The sequence below is a fragment of the Rattus rattus genome, chromosome 7, assembly GCF_011064425.1.
Source record: "Rattus rattus isolate New Zealand chromosome 7, Rrattus_CSIRO_v1, whole genome shotgun sequence".
NCBI lineage: Eukaryota > Metazoa > Chordata > Mammalia > Rodentia > Muridae > Rattus > Rattus rattus.
This window is the reverse complement of record NC_046160.1, coordinates 80,402,256-80,421,427: the sequence shown is the minus strand read 5'-3', so window position 1 is coordinate 80,421,427 and position 19,172 is coordinate 80,402,256. Positions and strand designations below refer to the sequence as shown.

The following is a 19,172-nucleotide window of genomic DNA, read 5'->3' as shown; positions in this document are numbered from 1 at the left end:
ACTAATGATGCTTTAAGCCAAGTATAATGTTCACTTAGGATGATGTTAGGGGATTTTCAACATTCACCCAAGAAATTAATTTTGGGACAAGGAATTTGTCCTCTCTTTTTTAAAAATTTCTTTAGTGTTCTACAGTACCTAACATCTATTGGACACCTATAATACTTCAGTACTTAGCTCAGATTTATTTGAAAATGGTGAGGTCTTAACTGGAAAAAAGAAATGACATTAAATTAGCATTGTGTGAGCTACTAGAAATTATTCACTGCCAAAAGAATATGTTTAATTATAGAGGGACCTGATTTATAGCTTATTAACTATATTAATTGTTTTATATTTTTGAAGATCAAACATTATTGCTAATAAACTATTTCTTAGAGTAGGTCTTTGAGCTTTGAGGGAGCCTAGTACTTCACCTCCCAGTTTTATGAAGGACACACTTGATCCATAGAAATTAGGTAACCCATCTAGGACCTCAGCTAGTTACAAGTTGCTATTTACACACATGATATTCCTTTTTTTTCTTTTCTTTTCTGTTTTTTTTTGTTGGATATTTTTTATTTGCATTTTAAATGTTATTCCCTTTCCCAGTTTTCCTGACATAAGCCCCCTATCTGTAGAGGGCATAATAACATTCGCCACCACTAGATGGCGCTGGCTTCCCTGCACCCCACGTGGAAGGCCAGGTTGAACTCCGCCATTGCAAGATGGCGAAGGTCAGCGACCCCCCTTTCAGGAAGTTAAGGGTGCGCATGTGCAAGAGTGCCTTCGTGCTGGTCTTTGCCCATTCGGGGCGTGCCTAATGAGATCATGGGACCCGCGGCACTAGGGGGTTTATAAGCACACCATGTTGGCGTGGCAGGGGGCTTCCTCTTCTAAGATTAATAAAGTTGATCACAGTAAGGATTTCTAAATGTCCGCGTGCTCCTTGCCGGCGGGAAGTTGCGGGCGGGACACCTATCCCATCCCCATTCCCCTCTTCTATAAGGGTGTTCCCCTCCCTATTCACCCTCCTTCCTCCCCTGCCCCTGGACATTCCCCTACACTGGGGATCCAACCTTGGTAGGACCAAGGACTTCTCCTTCCAGTGATGCCCAACAAGGCCTTCCTCCTCTGCTACATATGCAGTTGGGGCCATGGGTCAGTCTATGTATAGTCTTTGGGTAGTGGCTTAGTCCCTGGAAGCTCTGGTTGGTTGGCATTGTTGTTCTTATAGGGTTTCAAGCCTCTTCAGTTCTTTCAGTCCTTTCTCTGATTCCTTCAACGGGGGTCCTGTACTCAGTTCAGTGGTTTGCTGCTAGCATTCGCCTCTGTATTTGACATGCTCTGGCTGTGTCTCTCAGGAGACATCTGTATCCGGTTCCTGTTAGCATGACCTTAATAGAGTCATCAATCTTATCTATTCTTGGTGGCTGTATATATATGGGACACATGTGGGGCAGGCTCTGAATGGCCGTTTTTTCAGTCACTGCTCCACACTCTGCCTCCATATTTCCTCCTATGAATATTTTTGTTCCCCCTTTTAAGAAAGAATGAACCATATGCACTTTGATCAACTTTGATCATCCTTCTTCTTGAGCTTCATGTGGTCTGTGTATTGTATCTTGGGTGACTTGAGATTTTGGAATAATATCCACTTAGAAGTAAGTGCATACCATGTGTATTTTTCTGTGATTGGGTCACCTCACTCAGGATGATATTTTATAGTTCAATCCATTTGCCTATGAATTTCATGAAGTCATTGTTTTGATAGCTGAGTAGTACTCCATTGTGTAGATGTACCACATTTTCTCTAACCATTCCCCATTGAAGGGCATCTGGGTTCTTTCCAGCTTCTGGCTATTATAAATAAGGCTGCTATGAACATAGTGGAGCATGTGTCCTTATTGTATTTTGGAGCATCTTTTGGGTGTATGCCCAGGAGAGGTATAGCTGGGTCCTCAGGAAGTGGAATGTCCAATTTTCTGAGGACCCTCCAGACTGATTTGCAGAGTGGTTGTGCCAGCTTGCAATCTGCACAAAATGGAGGGATTCAACTTTCTCCACATCCTTGGGAGCATCTGTTGTCACCTGAGTTTATGATCGTAGCCATTTTGACTGGTGTGATGTGGAATTTCAGGGCTGTTTTGATTTGCATTTCCCTTATGACTAAAGATGTTGAACATTTCTTTAGGTACTTCTCAGCCATTCAATATTCCTCAGCTGAGAATTCTTTGTTTAGCTGTGTACCCCATTTTAATAGGGTTATTTGGCTATCTGGACATGATATTTTAACAGAACTAGTCTTTTAGATTTCTAAACAAATTGAGTGAGAAAAATCTAATAAATTCCATTTTCCTATTAGTGTAGGTGAACATGCTTCATGTACTCCCAATTATATTTTATTTTCATTAGACTATTTCTCTTCTGTGTCTATAGCCAGTTGTTTAGATACAGGGAAAACAAACAAATGTAAAATAATTGCTTTGCAGCACTGTGACTCAAAGTCCTTATTCTGATATTCTTTACCTCAAGTTAAATACATAGGCTGGTTTCTTCGGGGTTTTTTTTCCCTTTGAATTTTGTATCATTTGGAAGTCTAGTGTGATTGGCTTAGGCCGACTGCTTGAATGATATTGTACTGAGATCAAATATCTTTTGGCATTATTCATTGTTTTTTAGTTAATTCATTAAAATACATTTTTATTATATTGCAATAAAATACTGCAATTATGTACAACATTTAATCTTATTGATTGCTGCTATATAATCTTTAATCTTTTTACTTAGGATTTAACAAATCGGTTTTCCATGAGTGAAACAGCCTGTAACATATAATGTGCATATTGATTTCACATGTTTTATCAGGTTTTTTTTTTTTTTTGAGTTTAGCAGTTTCAATCCAATTTGGATGATTAATGTGCATGGTTTTTGGTGTCAATAATACTTTAATGTATTATTCCTGTTCAGGAAAAAGGACTGAACAGCACAATAGTATTGTGTGCTAAGTGGATCTCAATCACAGGAATAGCTGAGTGTCAGCTACATCTGTTTTTATATGTCAATCAACAAACCACCGAGTAAAAAAGTCATTAAGAGTATGGAAATGTATCCTCCCATTAATAAAAAGTTATTTAATAAGTTAATGCATATAATTTAATTTTCACCATTATCACTATAAATAATAATTCTATTTAAATGCATGTATTTAGTTTAGAAGTGAAGAAAATATATGTTTAGAAATAAAAATTATTTATGAGTTATAATACTAAAAATCAAAATGTTCTAAGTATTTTTAATGTTTTTTTGTAAAGGGGATATTCCTTGCCCTCAAACTGTTTTGTACAGTACAACTATTATTTCACTTGAATTGTATGTACACACTATATTGTACCAAATATAGTATCCAGATGTTACTACTTTTTAAATTACATTTTGTTTTTGGAGACACTGGATTTACCTTCACTGCTTCTGAAAATGTAATACATTAGCCTGGGTAGTAGAATTTCTAATGGATCATCAATTTTTCCTCCAATAACTTACTTATAAGTGTGTGATTAAGCATAAATACTATTCATGGATTGCCTATTATCAAGAAAAATGTAAGAAACAATAGTATTAAATGTGCTAAAAATATTTGTCTTCTAATATTTTATTATCATCAAGAGTACCTTTTCTAAAGTTAATTTGTGGAGTTCTTTTGTGAGATTCAGATTACCTGAAGCATGTAAAATATTTCATAAGTATATGTGTCTAGTTTCCCTAGATGCGTATATAAGAATTTAACAAGTATATTTTGAGTAATTATAAATTAATGTAAATATTGACTACATATATTTCCATAAGGTTATTTCTATGTTCTTCATCTCAAATGATTAGAGCAGAATTGAGTTTTGGATAAGGTCCCCGTAACAATGGACTGAGTACAAAGAGAGAGGCAAACATTGTTTTTCATGGTTACCTACTTCTCCTGAGATACAGTGAACAAAGAAGACAAACCACTTAAGACTAACAAGGAAGGAAATCTAGATGAGATGTTTTAATTACAATTAAAAACATACTCATCTCTTGTTCATTCTGCACACATGTGCAGAGCTTCTGTGTTTCCCTTGGTCTTCCCAACACTAACTGAGGGAACGGTTGTTAAGTTCAGAGATGCCGTGCAAATGCTGCTGCAAAGCCTCTTGTGTCTCCAGATACACTACAGGTACTTGACTTCTGAAAGTATCAGTGTGATTGCAGCTTTGAAGTTGAGTGTGACCAATATATTCTGATACAGCTCCTTATACAGGTAGAGCACTATTGAGGTAAAGGGAAATACAGACAATAGGGTCAAACAAAAAAGTATGTTCACCTGGAAAGCAGCCATAAAAAACAAAACAAAACAAACAAACAAACAAACAAAAAAACCACACAACTTCTTCCCTGTTTTGTCTACACTTTCAATCCAAGTTCAGTTGCTTAGGAAGCCATAACCCTAGCCAGTCACCTTCAGTCAGCTGTTACAGCAGACTCAGCTTATCCCTCAACACTGACCCTAAACCCAGAGTGTTTTGTTATGAGGACATAAAAATGGCAGGTACTCTGAGCCATCTTCAAGAGGTTCTTTTGGTCTTCTGCAAGAAGGAGCCAGCATAGTTTTTTAACTGTAACTATCTACATGTTGTATGTTGCAAGACATTTGATCACACTGTAAACCCTGAGATTGCTACTGAAAAAATTCTCTCTAGTTGTGGCATGGCTCAACCCCATCACACACCTTTAATCTAACAGCTATCTTTTTCTTGTAAATAAGGTTGAATAAGCCAATCATAGGTCAAGAGGCAGAGCAAACAACCAGTAGAGGTGGAGGGAATATCAGAGAAAAACATAGAGAGTGAGAGGAAATCAGGAGCACAGATAGACGCACAGGAAATAGAAAGGAGGAACAGTTGGTTGCCATTGTTTTAAAGACAGTACGGCAATGGCGAACTGGGCTTTCTTCCTTCTGAGACTCTGCTCAAAGAGGAAGGTCGACTGGGTGCTTTCTCTGCCTCTTTAAGATTGCAGGCTTTCACCCCAGCATCTGGCTCGTGATTCTTCATTTAGTAAAATCAAACATTTGAGATTTTGTTTTTAAAACAACAGCTGTGGGATGAAGAAGAAGAAGCAAAAGTTAGGAGAATGTTTTACAGACATAATTTTCAACAGTTCACATTTTGCATATAGAAGTGCTTCATAAAAATGCATTGACTCAATTCTTTCTAAACTAGCTTTGTTCCTTATATGTAGATATATGTATATTATTATGTAGATATAATGTTAGAAGAGCTTCTCCTATTATGTTCTTTGTACAGCATGTGAGTTGCTTGAGAAATTATGAAGTACCAAAACCATGGTATTGGGAAGGTTTTAGGTTAGATGATCCATATTATATATTTACATTTTAGGACCCTATGACTTTAGGTAAACTATGTCCATGGTGATTTAAATTCTATGGTGATGATATTTAATTATAGTATGGCACAGTTAAATACAATTGTCATAGTTAGCTATTGTCAATGTGTCACACTTGGGAAGGCAGAACTTCAACTGAACTATTGACTGTGTTAGATTGACTTGTAGCCGTGTCAATGGAACACTTTTTAAGTGCTGCTTGATATAGGAGGGCCCAGTCCCTGTGTGTGATGTGATCCCTGTGAATGTGGGCTTAGAGTGCCTTTAAGGAGAGTTGCCCTGTAAGCCAGAGAGACCAAGCCAGTAAGCAACTGTGTTTTCCACGGCCAATGCTTCAATTTCTGCTTCAGCTGCCTGCTTCCCTCAATCTCAGGCTGTAAATGTAAGATGAATTAAAGACATCCGTTCCCCAGGCTGCTTTTGGTCAGTCTTTCATACCAACAACAAAAACATAATAGCTAGAGTAACAATTGTGAGTAGAATTAAAGTATTATATTTCTATCACTGCCACGCAGGACCTAATGTATCTAAAAAAGTCAGTGTAGAGAATGTTGAAATGAGTTCCTGTTTAGATTTATATTTTCTGGAGGACTTATTAAGATTTATAATGTACATGATTTAAAGGAAACAAATGCTCATTCTATTTTGCTTTGCTTTGATACTTCAGCCCAGAGACGATTACCTAGAGTGACCAAACCTTCACAATTATCAAAATGACACTAACTCCTTGTGGAATTTTTTTATATTTTAGCATTAAAAAAAGGACGATTTTGGATCACTCCTGATCCTTATCACAAAGATGACAACATCCAGATTGGGCGTGAGGTGAAAATATCTTGCCAAGTTGAAGCTGTTCCCTCTGAAGAGTTAACATTCAGTTGGTTTAAAAATGGCCGTCCATTAAGAAGTTCTGAGCGGATGGTTATTACACAGACTGACCCTGATGTGTCCCCCGGAACAACAAATTTGGATATCATTGATTTAAAATTCACGGACTTTGGGACTTACACATGCGTGGCCTCTCTGAAGGGAGGAGGAATATCTGATATCAGTATTGACGTTAACATTTCCAGCAGCACAGGTAAGAGGCTTGCTCGTGGTACAAAACTCCTTTAAACAAATTTGACTCTGATGTAATTAATGGAGCTAAGAAATCATTATTTTTTGAAGCTTACTAAATCTAAAAATTTTACCATTCTGAACACCTAGAAAATATCTGATTTGAGACATTGTTGCTTTCATTTTTATTTAGATTAATATATGAGGTTTTATAAAATTATGAACATAAAATCAATAGCAGTGACAAAGTTATGATTTAAGGTAAACTTATACCAATTTTTTAATGAACCCTTCTAGAGCTAGAAATTATATTAATAAAGTTAAACCAATGACTAAGGCTGAAATATTTTTTAACTTTAAAATTCAACAAAAATTATTTAGGCATAAGACATAAGCCTTGAGAAATGATTAAAGAGCACTTAAATAAAAAATGTAAGAAATGTTTTCACTGCTAAGGGATAGCTTTTGTTAAAGTTGGCATTAGATGTGACATCTCAGAAAATACCATGGTACTAAATCCTCACAATGCAAAGAGCTAGATGCAAGAATATATTGGAGCAGAATTATTTTAAAGTTAAAAATGAAAATGTGTTACCCTTTCTCTTGTGTTCAGCAAACATCTCTAGATAAGGAAACGTCCAGTGTTTTTATGATAGGTTAACATTCAGGATGTTTTAATGACCCAGTATACTTTGCCAATCTGTTATCAGATTGAGTTTTAATTGAAGACCCTCACATAAGTGAACTCATAGAGTTCAGTTACAGCGGAAAAGCTCCACGTTTGCAGGTGCTTAACAATTGGCGTTTCCTTCCAGTCAGGCATCATTTTCACTCCATATTGCTTCATTCACCTGTGACTTTATGTCTCTCATGGTTCCCAATTGCACTTCATGCTGAACTGGTTTTACTACTAAGTCCATAAGAAAGGCGAACAGAATGTGCTTACTTTCTGTTGTTCATTGTTATAAGGTATATTCAGTGTTTATCTGGTATACAATCTACATGAAAGTAATTTCACATAGATTGCCTTTAGAGTATTAAAGGTAAGAAGAAACATGTCTTCTACCCCAGGTTATGTAAAGCCTCTACCTGATCTCAAAATATTTGAACTAGCATGATCAGATAAATTTATTTATGATGTTGATGGAAAACTGTTGACAAGTGTTCAATCAACAGATACACATGCACTCCCCACGTTAGAATGAATGGTAGGCAAGCTTGTGCTCAATAATATCTTGTAAGATTTCCCTTTAAAAGTAAGAAAAACTCCAGGGTCATTTGCCTTTATTTTTATTGGATAATTTTTCAGAATTTTCAACCCATATACATCATCCCACATCGTTTGTTTGCTTTTCTTGTTTTGTTCACTTGTTTTTGTTTGAGAATTAGCAAACACACACACATACACACACACACACACACACACACACACACACACACACTCATTGCTTTTATTAAACTCATTTGAAGGGAACATGGCCCATTGGCTTTTGATCTTTGACAAATAGAGCACAGAACAACAGAAGGAACTTTGTAAAATTGTTAGTAGACTGTTCTGATTGTCCCTTAAATATGGTATCTACATTAAGACTCAAACTGGGAATTGTGGATGACAAAATAGAAGTGGCCAAATCTTCAGAGATTCTAAAAGGAAATTTTAAGTTATTCAGACAATAGATTTTGTTCAAGAAGAGTCTGGTAGACATTAGAATAGTCATAATAAATTATCTTAACTGTTTGCTTGGTTTCTAAAGATAGCAACAGTAGAAATAAAAAGTTTACTAAGCTTATAGAACCCTTCCCAATGCCATCTCTATCCAGTCATATCACGCAGATCTGATGTTCCCCAAGGGGAAACTGTGAAAGCTGAGGTTTTTTTTTTTTTTTTCTGTACTGTTCAATATAATCTAAGCATTAGGGAGAATATATGTCACATAGTCAGAACTCAATAAATAGTTGTTTGACAAAACTATGATCTAATTCGTGAACCAGACATTCTACATAAGTAGTTTTTTCTTATTCTACCTATGTTGACCACTAGTGTTCTTTCTCACTTTTCTATTGGCAAGACACAAAGTTCTTCAGCACCCGTATGTATAACTTGATTTAATGTTTCAGCCTCTGACAAGATAGGAGAAGCTGGATGTTGAAATCAGTCTAATAAAACTAAAAATGTAGGTCTCATCAAAAACCGTTAAGGTTTTCAAGGGACAAAAAATCAAAGGATTTAGTCAAGTTTAAGATTAGTGAGTTTATTTGAATATTCAAGTGCCATGTTCTTCAGTCTGGACATACAGAAAATTGTAACTTGAGAGAAGTACTTAAACTAATGAGTATGTCTCTCTTCATACTGAATCTGGCTTATATAAGTTACCTACAGTGCAGTGGCCCACCAAAGTAGTCTGTGCAGATCTCATGACTGAGAATTTGGGATTCTCTTTGTAACATTAGAAGTCTACACTCAAAATGGCTCTTCATGTGAAAACAGATGTTACAAGCCAGAGTTAGACAAAGGAGGTGCCACAAGCTACACCATATAAGAAATTTTCAGACTATGTGAATACAATAAAACCACTGAGAATATAGAAGGAATTTAGATGACTTGGTTGAGTGAGTGAATCAAAGACAATGGGACAATTTTTATAATTTTTTTTACATTTAAAGAAGTGGACATGTGCTTCCATGATAGAAAGCCAGTACCGCAAAAATGACAAATGCCTTTCAATTTCGGGTTTTCCTACTTATTACCATTTCAGGGAATTTTGCATTGGTCAAGTATTTTTATTACACTTAAACACTTTTATATTATTATATATTATATTATGATGTTAAATTTACACTATTCTAGGGTGATATTCTTTAATTCCAATTAAATTTTCTGAGTCTGTCATTTCACAGAAATCTTACATTGATTCTCAATTGTTCCTCTGTTTTAAGGGATATGTACATGACACTTAATGAGATGAGGCTTTGTTATCATGAGACATTTCTATATAGCACAGAAATCTTCCTTAGATCACAAACCCACAGTCAGCATATTTGTTAGATGACATTTAAGACTGAAATGGAAAATATCCCTGAAGGTAATTTGTCATTTGAAAGAATTATTAATAGTTTAAAAGACAATGATTTATGAAAATGGCAAGTTATGTTTAAGAGAGCATAGGAAAGGTATGTCTATTTGAGAATTTATGGAATACTAAGAAAATACAATGCACATGATATAAGTTATATATTATTTTCTAATTAGTTAAATATTCACATATACACACAAAGTTCTGTAAGTTTAGAAATTGTTCTTGTAACCATTTCTGTTTTCTCAATTTAAATTGACATTAATTTCCATTTCCTTTACTAAATTCTTTACATACTGTGGTGTGTACAGTATGGATATAGTTCAGTAAGATGCTACTCTTAGGTGATTCAAAGCAGAGTCCTCAGGAACCTGGGGTAGTCTGTAGTAGACAGACACTTTACCTGAACTTTGATCAGACTTCTGTCGATGCTCTGAGTACTTCTGCAATGTAGCCACAGTCAGTCTCGTGGAGAGCTGAGATTAGACTTGAACCTCAAGGGAAGCAAAAGAAGCAGAGGCTGGGGAAATGATAAAAATGATAAAGCAGATAGTTATGCTTTAGTTATAGCATTGATATTAATCTGAGAAAATCACATCGGTTTATTCTGGTCTTAATATTTCATTGCTAGAACTATATTTGACTTCAGGCAATTTAAAGTTCTCTCTGCGCATCGCTGTAACTGTCTCAGTTACAAATTTAAGTGTATCAAAGTCTAAATGCAACCATTCAGTTTTGTCAAATATAGATCCTTCATGTGCCTCCTAACGAAATTCATGCAAATTTAAGCCTAAATTATCAGCAGCTAAATTCAAATTTTAGAATATCATCAGAGGGTCACTACTCCTTTTTATGAGCATAATTGGTAGAGTGAAATATTACTTTTAGTGGTTTCTTTCTCTCTCTTTAACTTTCTATTGCTTCTTGCCATCGCTTCAGGGTGAAAGATCTGGTGCTCCTAAGCCTGAATAGACTCCTTCACGTGATTCAATAAAACTTGTATGTTTGTAGTAAAACTCAGAAACATGTGCATCAGTTCTTGAAAATGAAAGCACAACTAGTTGTCTTTAGAATGAATGGTGAAACATCTGGTGGGTGAACACAGGAGAAGACTCAGCATGGAACTGTAGGGTTGTGTTTCTCTCTTCTTAGCATACAAGGTGATTTTATATAACAGGGAGAATAAAGAGATTTTGTGGATCAAGCAAGATAGAGACATAAATGCACAAGCACAGTGATGCCCACCTTGAAGTGACTTGACAGTTTTAGGTTTCTGCTATGTGTCTAATTATTGTAACTGTGGAAGCCAGCAAGTGTCTGCATGGGTGCTCAAGGAAAGTTCATTAACATGGGACTGTGGTGTACAAAGAGAGAGAGAGTCAGAGGTAAACAGGAGGCTAAGGAGAGACTGATTGGGTCTATTCCATTGGATCTGCTTCTTTGCTCTTTTCTATTTCAAAAGGAAAGTATGGATCTACAGTGAGGGGTGATCTGTTTTCCCTAAGAAATTTGAACTATTATATTAACATGAAATGGTGCTTAGATTAGAAGAAAACACTATGCAGTTAAGATTTATGAATTAATACTTAAGTTACTAGATAGAATAAAATTCCCTTATTATTCCCCAAAACATAAAATATATGAATTTTATTGAATTAAGGACAGAGCCTTAAAACTATAAAATATATGCATATACATGTTGAATTAAGGACAGAGCCAACAGTCGTTGAAGAACTGGAGTGTAGCTCTCAGTTTCTCAAGCTATGCATATGGTTCAGCTATAACTATTCTACTTTATTATAATATATATTCTACCTACAATAGCAGCTAAGCTACCTAAATGAATGAATGGGTATAGCTGTTCTAAAATTTCATTGCCAAAAGAGTGAGCAAGGATATGTGCCCAGTGGGCATAGTATGCTGACCTGTGAGCTATAATTTTGAAACCTTATTCATTAAAATAAAATAACTAAAAAGATGGACTATATGGACTTGCCAGAAAACTAAATTAAACCAGTATGAAACTGCTATTTACCTATAAAATCGCTGTTGCAGTCTTTATAAAGATTGATGCAAAGTCTCGGACTTCTCTTGTGTCTTATTCAAGTGCACATTTTACAGAGTGCCTTGCTCAGCTGACTGCTATCTGCTGGAGTAGTCTGAACTGTAAAACTATACTGCAAATATCCTTCGGGTTATTTTGTTACTGCTCAACTCCTCCTGTCTCATCCATGAGACACTATTGTTGTCCTACCGCTGATGTTGTGGTGTTAGTAATTATCCCATTTGTCTGTTTATGTGAGTATATATGAACAGAGAGATATAATATATAGTACATATATATTTGAGTATATGTGTATTTTATAATATATATATGTATATATATATATATATATATATTGAGAGAGAGAGAGAGAGAGAGAGAGAGAGAGAGAGAGAGAGGCTTAAAAGTTGTAATACAAAGAAAATAAAGTCTTAGTAAAAGGGAAATAAAGAACTTGGAGTCTCCTGGTTAGAAGGCCATTTCTTTTTTTTTTAAGATTTATTCATATATTATATGTAAATACACTGTCGCTGTCTTCAGACACACCAGAAGAGGGCATAGGATCCCATTACAGACGGTTGTGAGACACTATGTGGTTGCTGGGAATTGAAGTCAGGACCTCTGGAAAGTAGTCAGGTGCTCTTAACCGCTGAGCCATCTCTCCAGCCGGAAGGCCATTTCTTTATAGGGTGGCTGACTAGAAACTTTCACATTGATCTCAGGCAGCATTGTTTTCATGCAAATTAAGCACAGTCTTTAAGTCATGAAGACTGGTGCTTGTGTTTATTTATAGGTGGTGTTACCAGGGTTCCGTGTCAGCACCTGAGCCCCGGAAAACAAGGTTGAGCTAGCCAACCATAATAAGTCAGTGAAAAAGGCCAACTTGATGGTGAAAATCAAACGGGAGATTTATTCAATATGGCCGTAAGGCAAGAAGGACCAAGATAGGCAGTGAAGCGTGGACATGAGCATTACAGGGAGAGCCACGTAAATGCATGTATGATGAAACAGCCTTCCATGGTTTCTCAGCTCCAAGTCTCTCTTGTAAGGTCTTCTGAAAAGTTAGAAATCTTTGTCCAGTGGGCAGTGTCCTCCTCTGGATTCTCCAAAGGCTCCAGTTGTTTCCTTTCCCAGTAGGAGAGTCCTGAGAAAATAGTAATTTCTTGGGATTATTCTTTCAATCGTGTGATACCAAGGACGTGAGCAACTAGTATGTTTCTGAGCATTTTCATGCCTGTCAACCAGGCTGGTGACAGCTTGTTGTACCTGTCCTTCATATAGGCCAGGGTGACACATAGCATTTGGACATGGTGACAGTAGGGATTTCCCTCTACAAAGAGTATTGCTTTTTCTGGAGCCTTTCCCATCTTCCTCCTTACAGACTGCCCTCTCCTCTGGGGAGGAAAGAGGCACAGCTGCAGAGGGGTGAGTCTCGAACAGCAGCTGACCTGAACTCTGACGTGCTAGTGTTTGAGTTTTAAGAGGACATTTTGTTCAGCGAATTTCCCAGGAGACACCTGACTACAATATAGCTTTTTACAGAGTACGTACTTTTCTTTCAGCATGTGCATAAATTAAGGGAATTTTTGATTAAGAGTACACACAGACATCCATCATTTTCACCTGTCCTCTGGAAAGGGTAGTATACATGTCGAGCAGTGTTACAGAGGCCTCAGTACATAATTCATACCGAGGTATATAAAGCTTACCAAGAAGAATGCTTCCCTGTTCCAATCGTTTATTCACGGAAAAGGTTTTGTTCCATAAATGTGTTTTATTAGAAATCTGAAAGCTCTTTATTAAAATTTAAAATGCCTTCAGAAATTATTAAACAGTCACCAGAGTTCTGCTGACTTGCATTAGCCCTGTATTGTTTAGTGTGTGGTACAGAAACAAATCAACAGCAAGGAATATCTAGGTGCCTTACCTTCATTTGTGTTTAAATAGATAATGCACTTGGCTAAAATTGCACGTTAGACAAAAGCAGCCAATCTCTGAAGATTTTAGTTTTATTTCGGCTTTCCACATACAATATTTTATTTAATCATACTTTTGGGCTTTGAAGGAGCTTATTGTGTCTGTAGCTACCATTCTTTTTCATGTGCTTTTAACATCTTCCTTCCAAAGGGTCAAGAAAGTGTTGAATATTTTAGGGTAAAAAAAAATGCCTTCAGAAGGCTAAGTGCCATGTTAAAATGTGCTAAATAATTTAAGATACGTTGTTAAACAACACAAAATAAATGTGGGACGTGGCAGGTTAGTTAAAAACTTACTAAAGTTTTGGAAATGGCTGAGTCAAGAGGAAAATCTGCCACAACATTGAACACAGTGGATATGCCTTGGAAATTCAAAATCAAGGAGCAAGGCTAACGGCAATGAGAAGGAGAGTGGGGGCTTTGTGAAGAACCTGTGTCAAAACGTAGGAATAATTAATGAATACAGTGCACATCTGATTAAATTATTTGTTCAATAACTATGATAGGAAAGTGGCCAGGAGAAAAATAGAAGAACATGGAGACTAATTCCTAATATTCCAGTGTGATCTACATTGACTAACCTTAACAACTCATGAACTGTGACATTTGCTTTAATGTCACTGACACTGGTCAGCAAGAATCTTGAAGCAAAGTTGGCACCTGAGCTAGATCAATAATGACACTGGACTTAAAGGAGAAATGTATTATCAGGCCTCATGAACTCAAGTTTACATAATTTTCAGCAAATGAAGAAGGGAAGGGAGGAAGAGAAGAAAGAAAGAAGGGAGAGAAGAGCGAGGAGGGGTGACAGGTGATCTACTCAATGGATGATGATCCAGAGGTTAAAAAACAAACAATTGACAAGAGGAATCTCAATGTCTCACTAGGGTTGCTAGTCTTATTAATAAAATGATTTCAGAATGGATTAAAACAGATATTAAGAGCAATTTTATTACATTAAAAGAAATACCCAAAGGACAGGCAGGATGTGAATCTCAACAGCTGCCTAGAGGGGAAAGGAAGCTAAAATAAGGTTTATACCATTTAAGCTATTCTAGAGATTAGACACACGGCTGACCAGTAGTCACATGTTACAGAGGGAGAATCAGGACGTTACTGCACTAAGGATTAGAGATTTTTAGAAGAAAAATGCAGCATTTCAGTGTCTTCATTTATTATTTTCTAAGTAGCTATTTTGCTTATCTCTAGCATGGCGTGGAGCCCACCTTCCTAGGGCTGATCACTGGGCCAGGTGACTGAACCAGCCCAACTGGACTGATAGGTTCCAGCCAAGCCAGACATTTTATACTCTTGCCTAGAGGTATTTCATTCTAACACCTTTAGAAGAAAATTGGTGGGGAACATAAGAATGATTTTACTAATGGTTTTCAAAGGTTTCTTCTACATCTGAAACAGTGAAAACCATTCCTATTAGGAGGAAACGTTACGGAAGGGGTCCAGACATAGGTAAACATAGGTGAGCAAAGGTGGTCAGCTGACACATTATTGCCCTTCCAGAATTAGTTTGGTTTTTTGTTGGTTGGTTGGTTGGTTGGTTGGTTGGTTGGTTGGTTGGTTTTGGTTTTAGTTTGGGTTTGGGTTTTGGGTTTTTTCAGGGAGAAAAAGGCCTTAATGAGGCCTTGAGATGGGTGAGCATTATCAAGAAAGGCTACAACTGCATTAAAAAACAGTCTACAGAGCCTTACAGGGAAGGAGAGGCTTCCTTTAAAACCCAAAGAGACACTTCATTAGAAATGATAACAAAATAAGATTAAGAGAGAGTATCTGTGAAAAGGCTGGGGACAAAGCCCCAGAAAAGATTCTTCAGAAGAAATCCCAGGGATAGAGGATAGTTACCGACTTTTAAATCTTTGATGTAATGGTGTGTGTGAAGGTTTGCACTTCACGGCATCGTTCACCATAGCCACTGACCAAAAAGAGAGAGAAAAGGTTTCGTGAATATCTCATTTCTAACAGTGTTCTGATCACAGCTACGCATTATTTGCAATGTTCTCAAGAGCTGCTAAGCTTCAAGGAGAAGGAAACTAAGTAGCTAAGAACTTTAAACCCTCTTTCTTCCAACTTGGATCTTAACAAAACAATTCTTTTTTGTATATAGATTGCATGTAAGATTATATTTACACATGTTTTCAAGTCTTTTTTTTTACACATACAAAAACATGTGTATGGAAACCTGTGTCTTGGGTGAGCCCTTCTTCACTCCCTCCTACGTGATTTGCGTCTGCAGTCCTAAGGTGTGGTCCCTTGCTGCAGAATGTGAGAAAGTGGAGTCTAAGGCCAGGTTAGATGATAAACTAGTTGGGATGCAGGGATGGAATATGCTCTAATTAACCAATAGAAAGTCAGGTCTGAGGCCAGGAATCGATCAGAATTTAGACATGAGTTTCATGGGTCGTTGCATTCATTTAGACACAGGGGGCTCATCCAAGAAGAGGGTAAAAATTAAAATTAAAAAATTGAAAAAATGATGGTGAGAAAACTAGGGGCTATGATCAGTTTGAAAGAGAATGAGCAATGGAAATAAAGGGAACCGCCCTCCTCCAGGTAACCCTTTTGTACAGAAAGAAGTGCCCAGCGTGTTTGTGAATGTGTGACTTTGGACATTTAATACCTCCAACTCAGGGCCGGGATATTCGAACTCATGCATATATTTTAAAGTAGAAAGAAGACCTTTTTCTCTATGAACAAAATACAATCTGAAGGCGTGAATAAAAACATTAAATGAAAGTAGGAACAGAGAGAGCTGGGGAAGGAGGGAAGAGATCATCAGAGCTTAAATGTGGTTTTTAGTTGAACACCATTTACTCTAACATTCTCACTATATCTAAAAGACTACAGATAACATTACAGAGCTTACATGAGATGGTAGTTGTCATTAATTATTCAATGACACTAATAAGAGCGATAAGAAAGTTTAAACACATTTTTAATTGTAAACTGTTTTGAGAGGCATAGATGACCAATGTGAGCTACCTAATTTTGAAATATCATATATGATTGTAAGAACTGGCTATATTAACTTAGATATTTATCCTATAATAGGTCAGTAAAGAGTAATCGTTAAAATTTGTATTTTTCACCGTTAAAATCCCCTGTATTTATCATCTTAAAATAATTAAGAACAAATTTCAGAACAAAGTTTCTACCTTAAAGGTTATAGTTTACCCCATATTTTATTAAAATAACTAATAAAATACAAATAATCAAAGACTAAATTATGCTTTCTCTAGCCTTTGTCCTTCAAAGAACTGAATTAAATTTTTGTTTTGTGTGTGTTGTGTGCATGTAGGCATATTTGTGTTTAAATGTGTGTGGGTACACCTATGTTTGAAGGCCCAAGTTTGTTGCCCCCTGTCATTCTGTTACATTTTCTGCTTTTTGGATTGAGACAGTTTCTCTACTTAAACTCAGAGCTTGCCCATCCTGCACAATGTAACTAGCTAGTTGCCACCAGCGATGCCTTGTCAATGCCTCCTTATTGCTAGTATTTCATGTATTACAGTCCACTGCAAGGACACATAAGTAGTCTACTTTCACAAAGCCTATGTAAAAAATATTTGTCAACATTTATATTAAGTTGATATTTTAACATTAATATTCTTGTTTGAAAATAAACTACAACATAAAATGTATCTCACACATATTAGATCAGAATGAGTTATATGTCTTTCCAATGAATGACATTCTATGATCCTCAGTGTGGTTTTAAAATTAGTCAGGTTTTTTTATTTTTTTATCGTAGCATTCTGTACCTCTCAGAAAGGCAAAATGCATTATGAAATGCTGTCATGATGCAGTACAATATTTGTTAGGGAAAACTCCATGTGTTATAAGAAAACTCCACTTCTATTTTCTTTTAATTGACCGGTTATCAGCCAGCAGATCTGTTAATTAAACCTCATTTGCTTTAAGGAACATGTGGCCCTGATCCGATGAGGGAACGCTGTGTTCACTGGTCCTTTTATTTTGCTCTTGATAAGACATAAAAGAACCAACTTCATCTCATGTCAAAAGGCTTATTAAGACGGTGATAGCGTCTGTTTCCAGAGAACAAGGCATCTCCGGTGGGGCACAATCAGTGATGTAATTAGGGAATTTGTAAACGACAGGAGTCATCCATAGTGATCATTTATAAGAGGCCTAACAATGTCACATGGGTTCTATAAGGCGATAAATGGCCTTTTCATTGTAGAAGCAAATTGATTTTTCTAGCTATTCTGTGTTGCAAAGTTTACTGGAGTGAGCAACGGTAGCTGTAGAAAATAAAATAAAATTTAGATTGCTTTGAAGCTTCTCACTATGCTTTCACAAGACACATCGGGTATATAATTTATTGCCTGTCATCCTTTTAATTCATAATTCTTTCACAATTGGAAAGCACTGCCATAATTAGCATGATCAGACAACCAGCTAGCTCCCTTCGCATTCTGGTCCATAGTTTTCATGGTAACACCCTGACCTTTCTGAAAATGGACAGCACTGACATTTTGTCAACCTCATAAGAGTGAAATGGATCTATTTAGGAATGTCCAGACCTTATTACTTTAGAGAAATAGAAAGAGAACTGGTTATCTGTGTTACCTGCCGTTTATGATATCATCAAAACCTAGAAATTAAATCATAACTGTAATGTCAGGCATATGTAAGCTTCTTCCCTTAGGACCTCTGTGGATGTGCCTCTGACTACTCAAGTTGGGTTCATTCTTTATCCTTCCCAAGACATTCTGTACACTCAAAGCATCTTTATCTAACATGTATCTTCTCAATGCCTGGTAATGACAAATGCATATGTGTGTGTGTGCACAGTGGATGTGTGCATGTGTGTGTGTCCATATGTGGTTGTGTGTGTTTGTTTATTTTTATAAATATTTGTTTGGTTGAATAGGGACCTGTGCTTAGTATTTGAGAATGCTGGTTTCAATAAAACATGATTTCTATAGCCTTACTATAGAGATGTATGTATAACAAAACCACAGTATATATTCCAGTACGCATGGCAGTGGGAGGAAGATGACTAATATGTACTATGTACTTGCTTTATCCTATGCCTTGTGTTTGATACAACATACTCATGAAGGAAACACAGATTGTGGGTATAGAAAAGTGCAAAAATAGGTATTATTATGTTAACTTTATGTACACTGACTGAAAGACTAGATAATGTTCTCAAAGTCATGAGCTTTTAAATCTGAGCATCCAAATTAAGCATCATTCTCTGCAAATACTTTTAGGGAAACACTTTTTTCCACACTGTACAACACTAGTTTTAAATTTATACTAAATACCCCTTTCATCAATATCATTTGCAGATGAAGAAACAAGTAAAGTCTTTTCTTTGCTGAGATTATGCATCTGGTATATGGCTTAACCTTTTGTCTGTGTCAAACTTTTAATCTTTTAAATGTTTAATTTGTTTCAAAGATGTACTCTTGTTCATCATGTACATTTGCTGTACATATGTGTATTCAATTACATATGCAGAGGTTTTTACATGCTGAGAAGGGTGTTGGACCCCTAAGAACTGAATTTACAGTGGTTTTTGAGCCACATGACATGGGTTCTGGGAACTTAATGTAGATATTC

The 19,172-nt window shown here is 36.3% G+C and overlaps 1 protein-coding gene across 4 annotated transcripts in view; it reads left to right on the top strand.

The window, feature by feature from the left end:
- Positions 1-19,172, top strand: part of Mdga2 (MAM domain containing glycosylphosphatidylinositol anchor 2) — an 802,265-nt gene that overhangs the window by 606,938 nt on the left and 176,155 nt on the right. For all 4 annotated transcript variants that reach the window (XR_004388487.1, XR_004388486.1, XM_032907846.1 and 1 more), the window contains exon 7: positions 6,167-6,496. Coding sequence is in view for 2 of the 4 variants with exons in the window: in XM_032907846.1 (XP_032763737.1) it covers positions 6,167-6,496 (330 nt within the window). In the remaining 2 variants the exon portion in view is untranslated. The remainder of the gene's footprint in view (positions 1-6,166; positions 6,497-19,172) is intronic.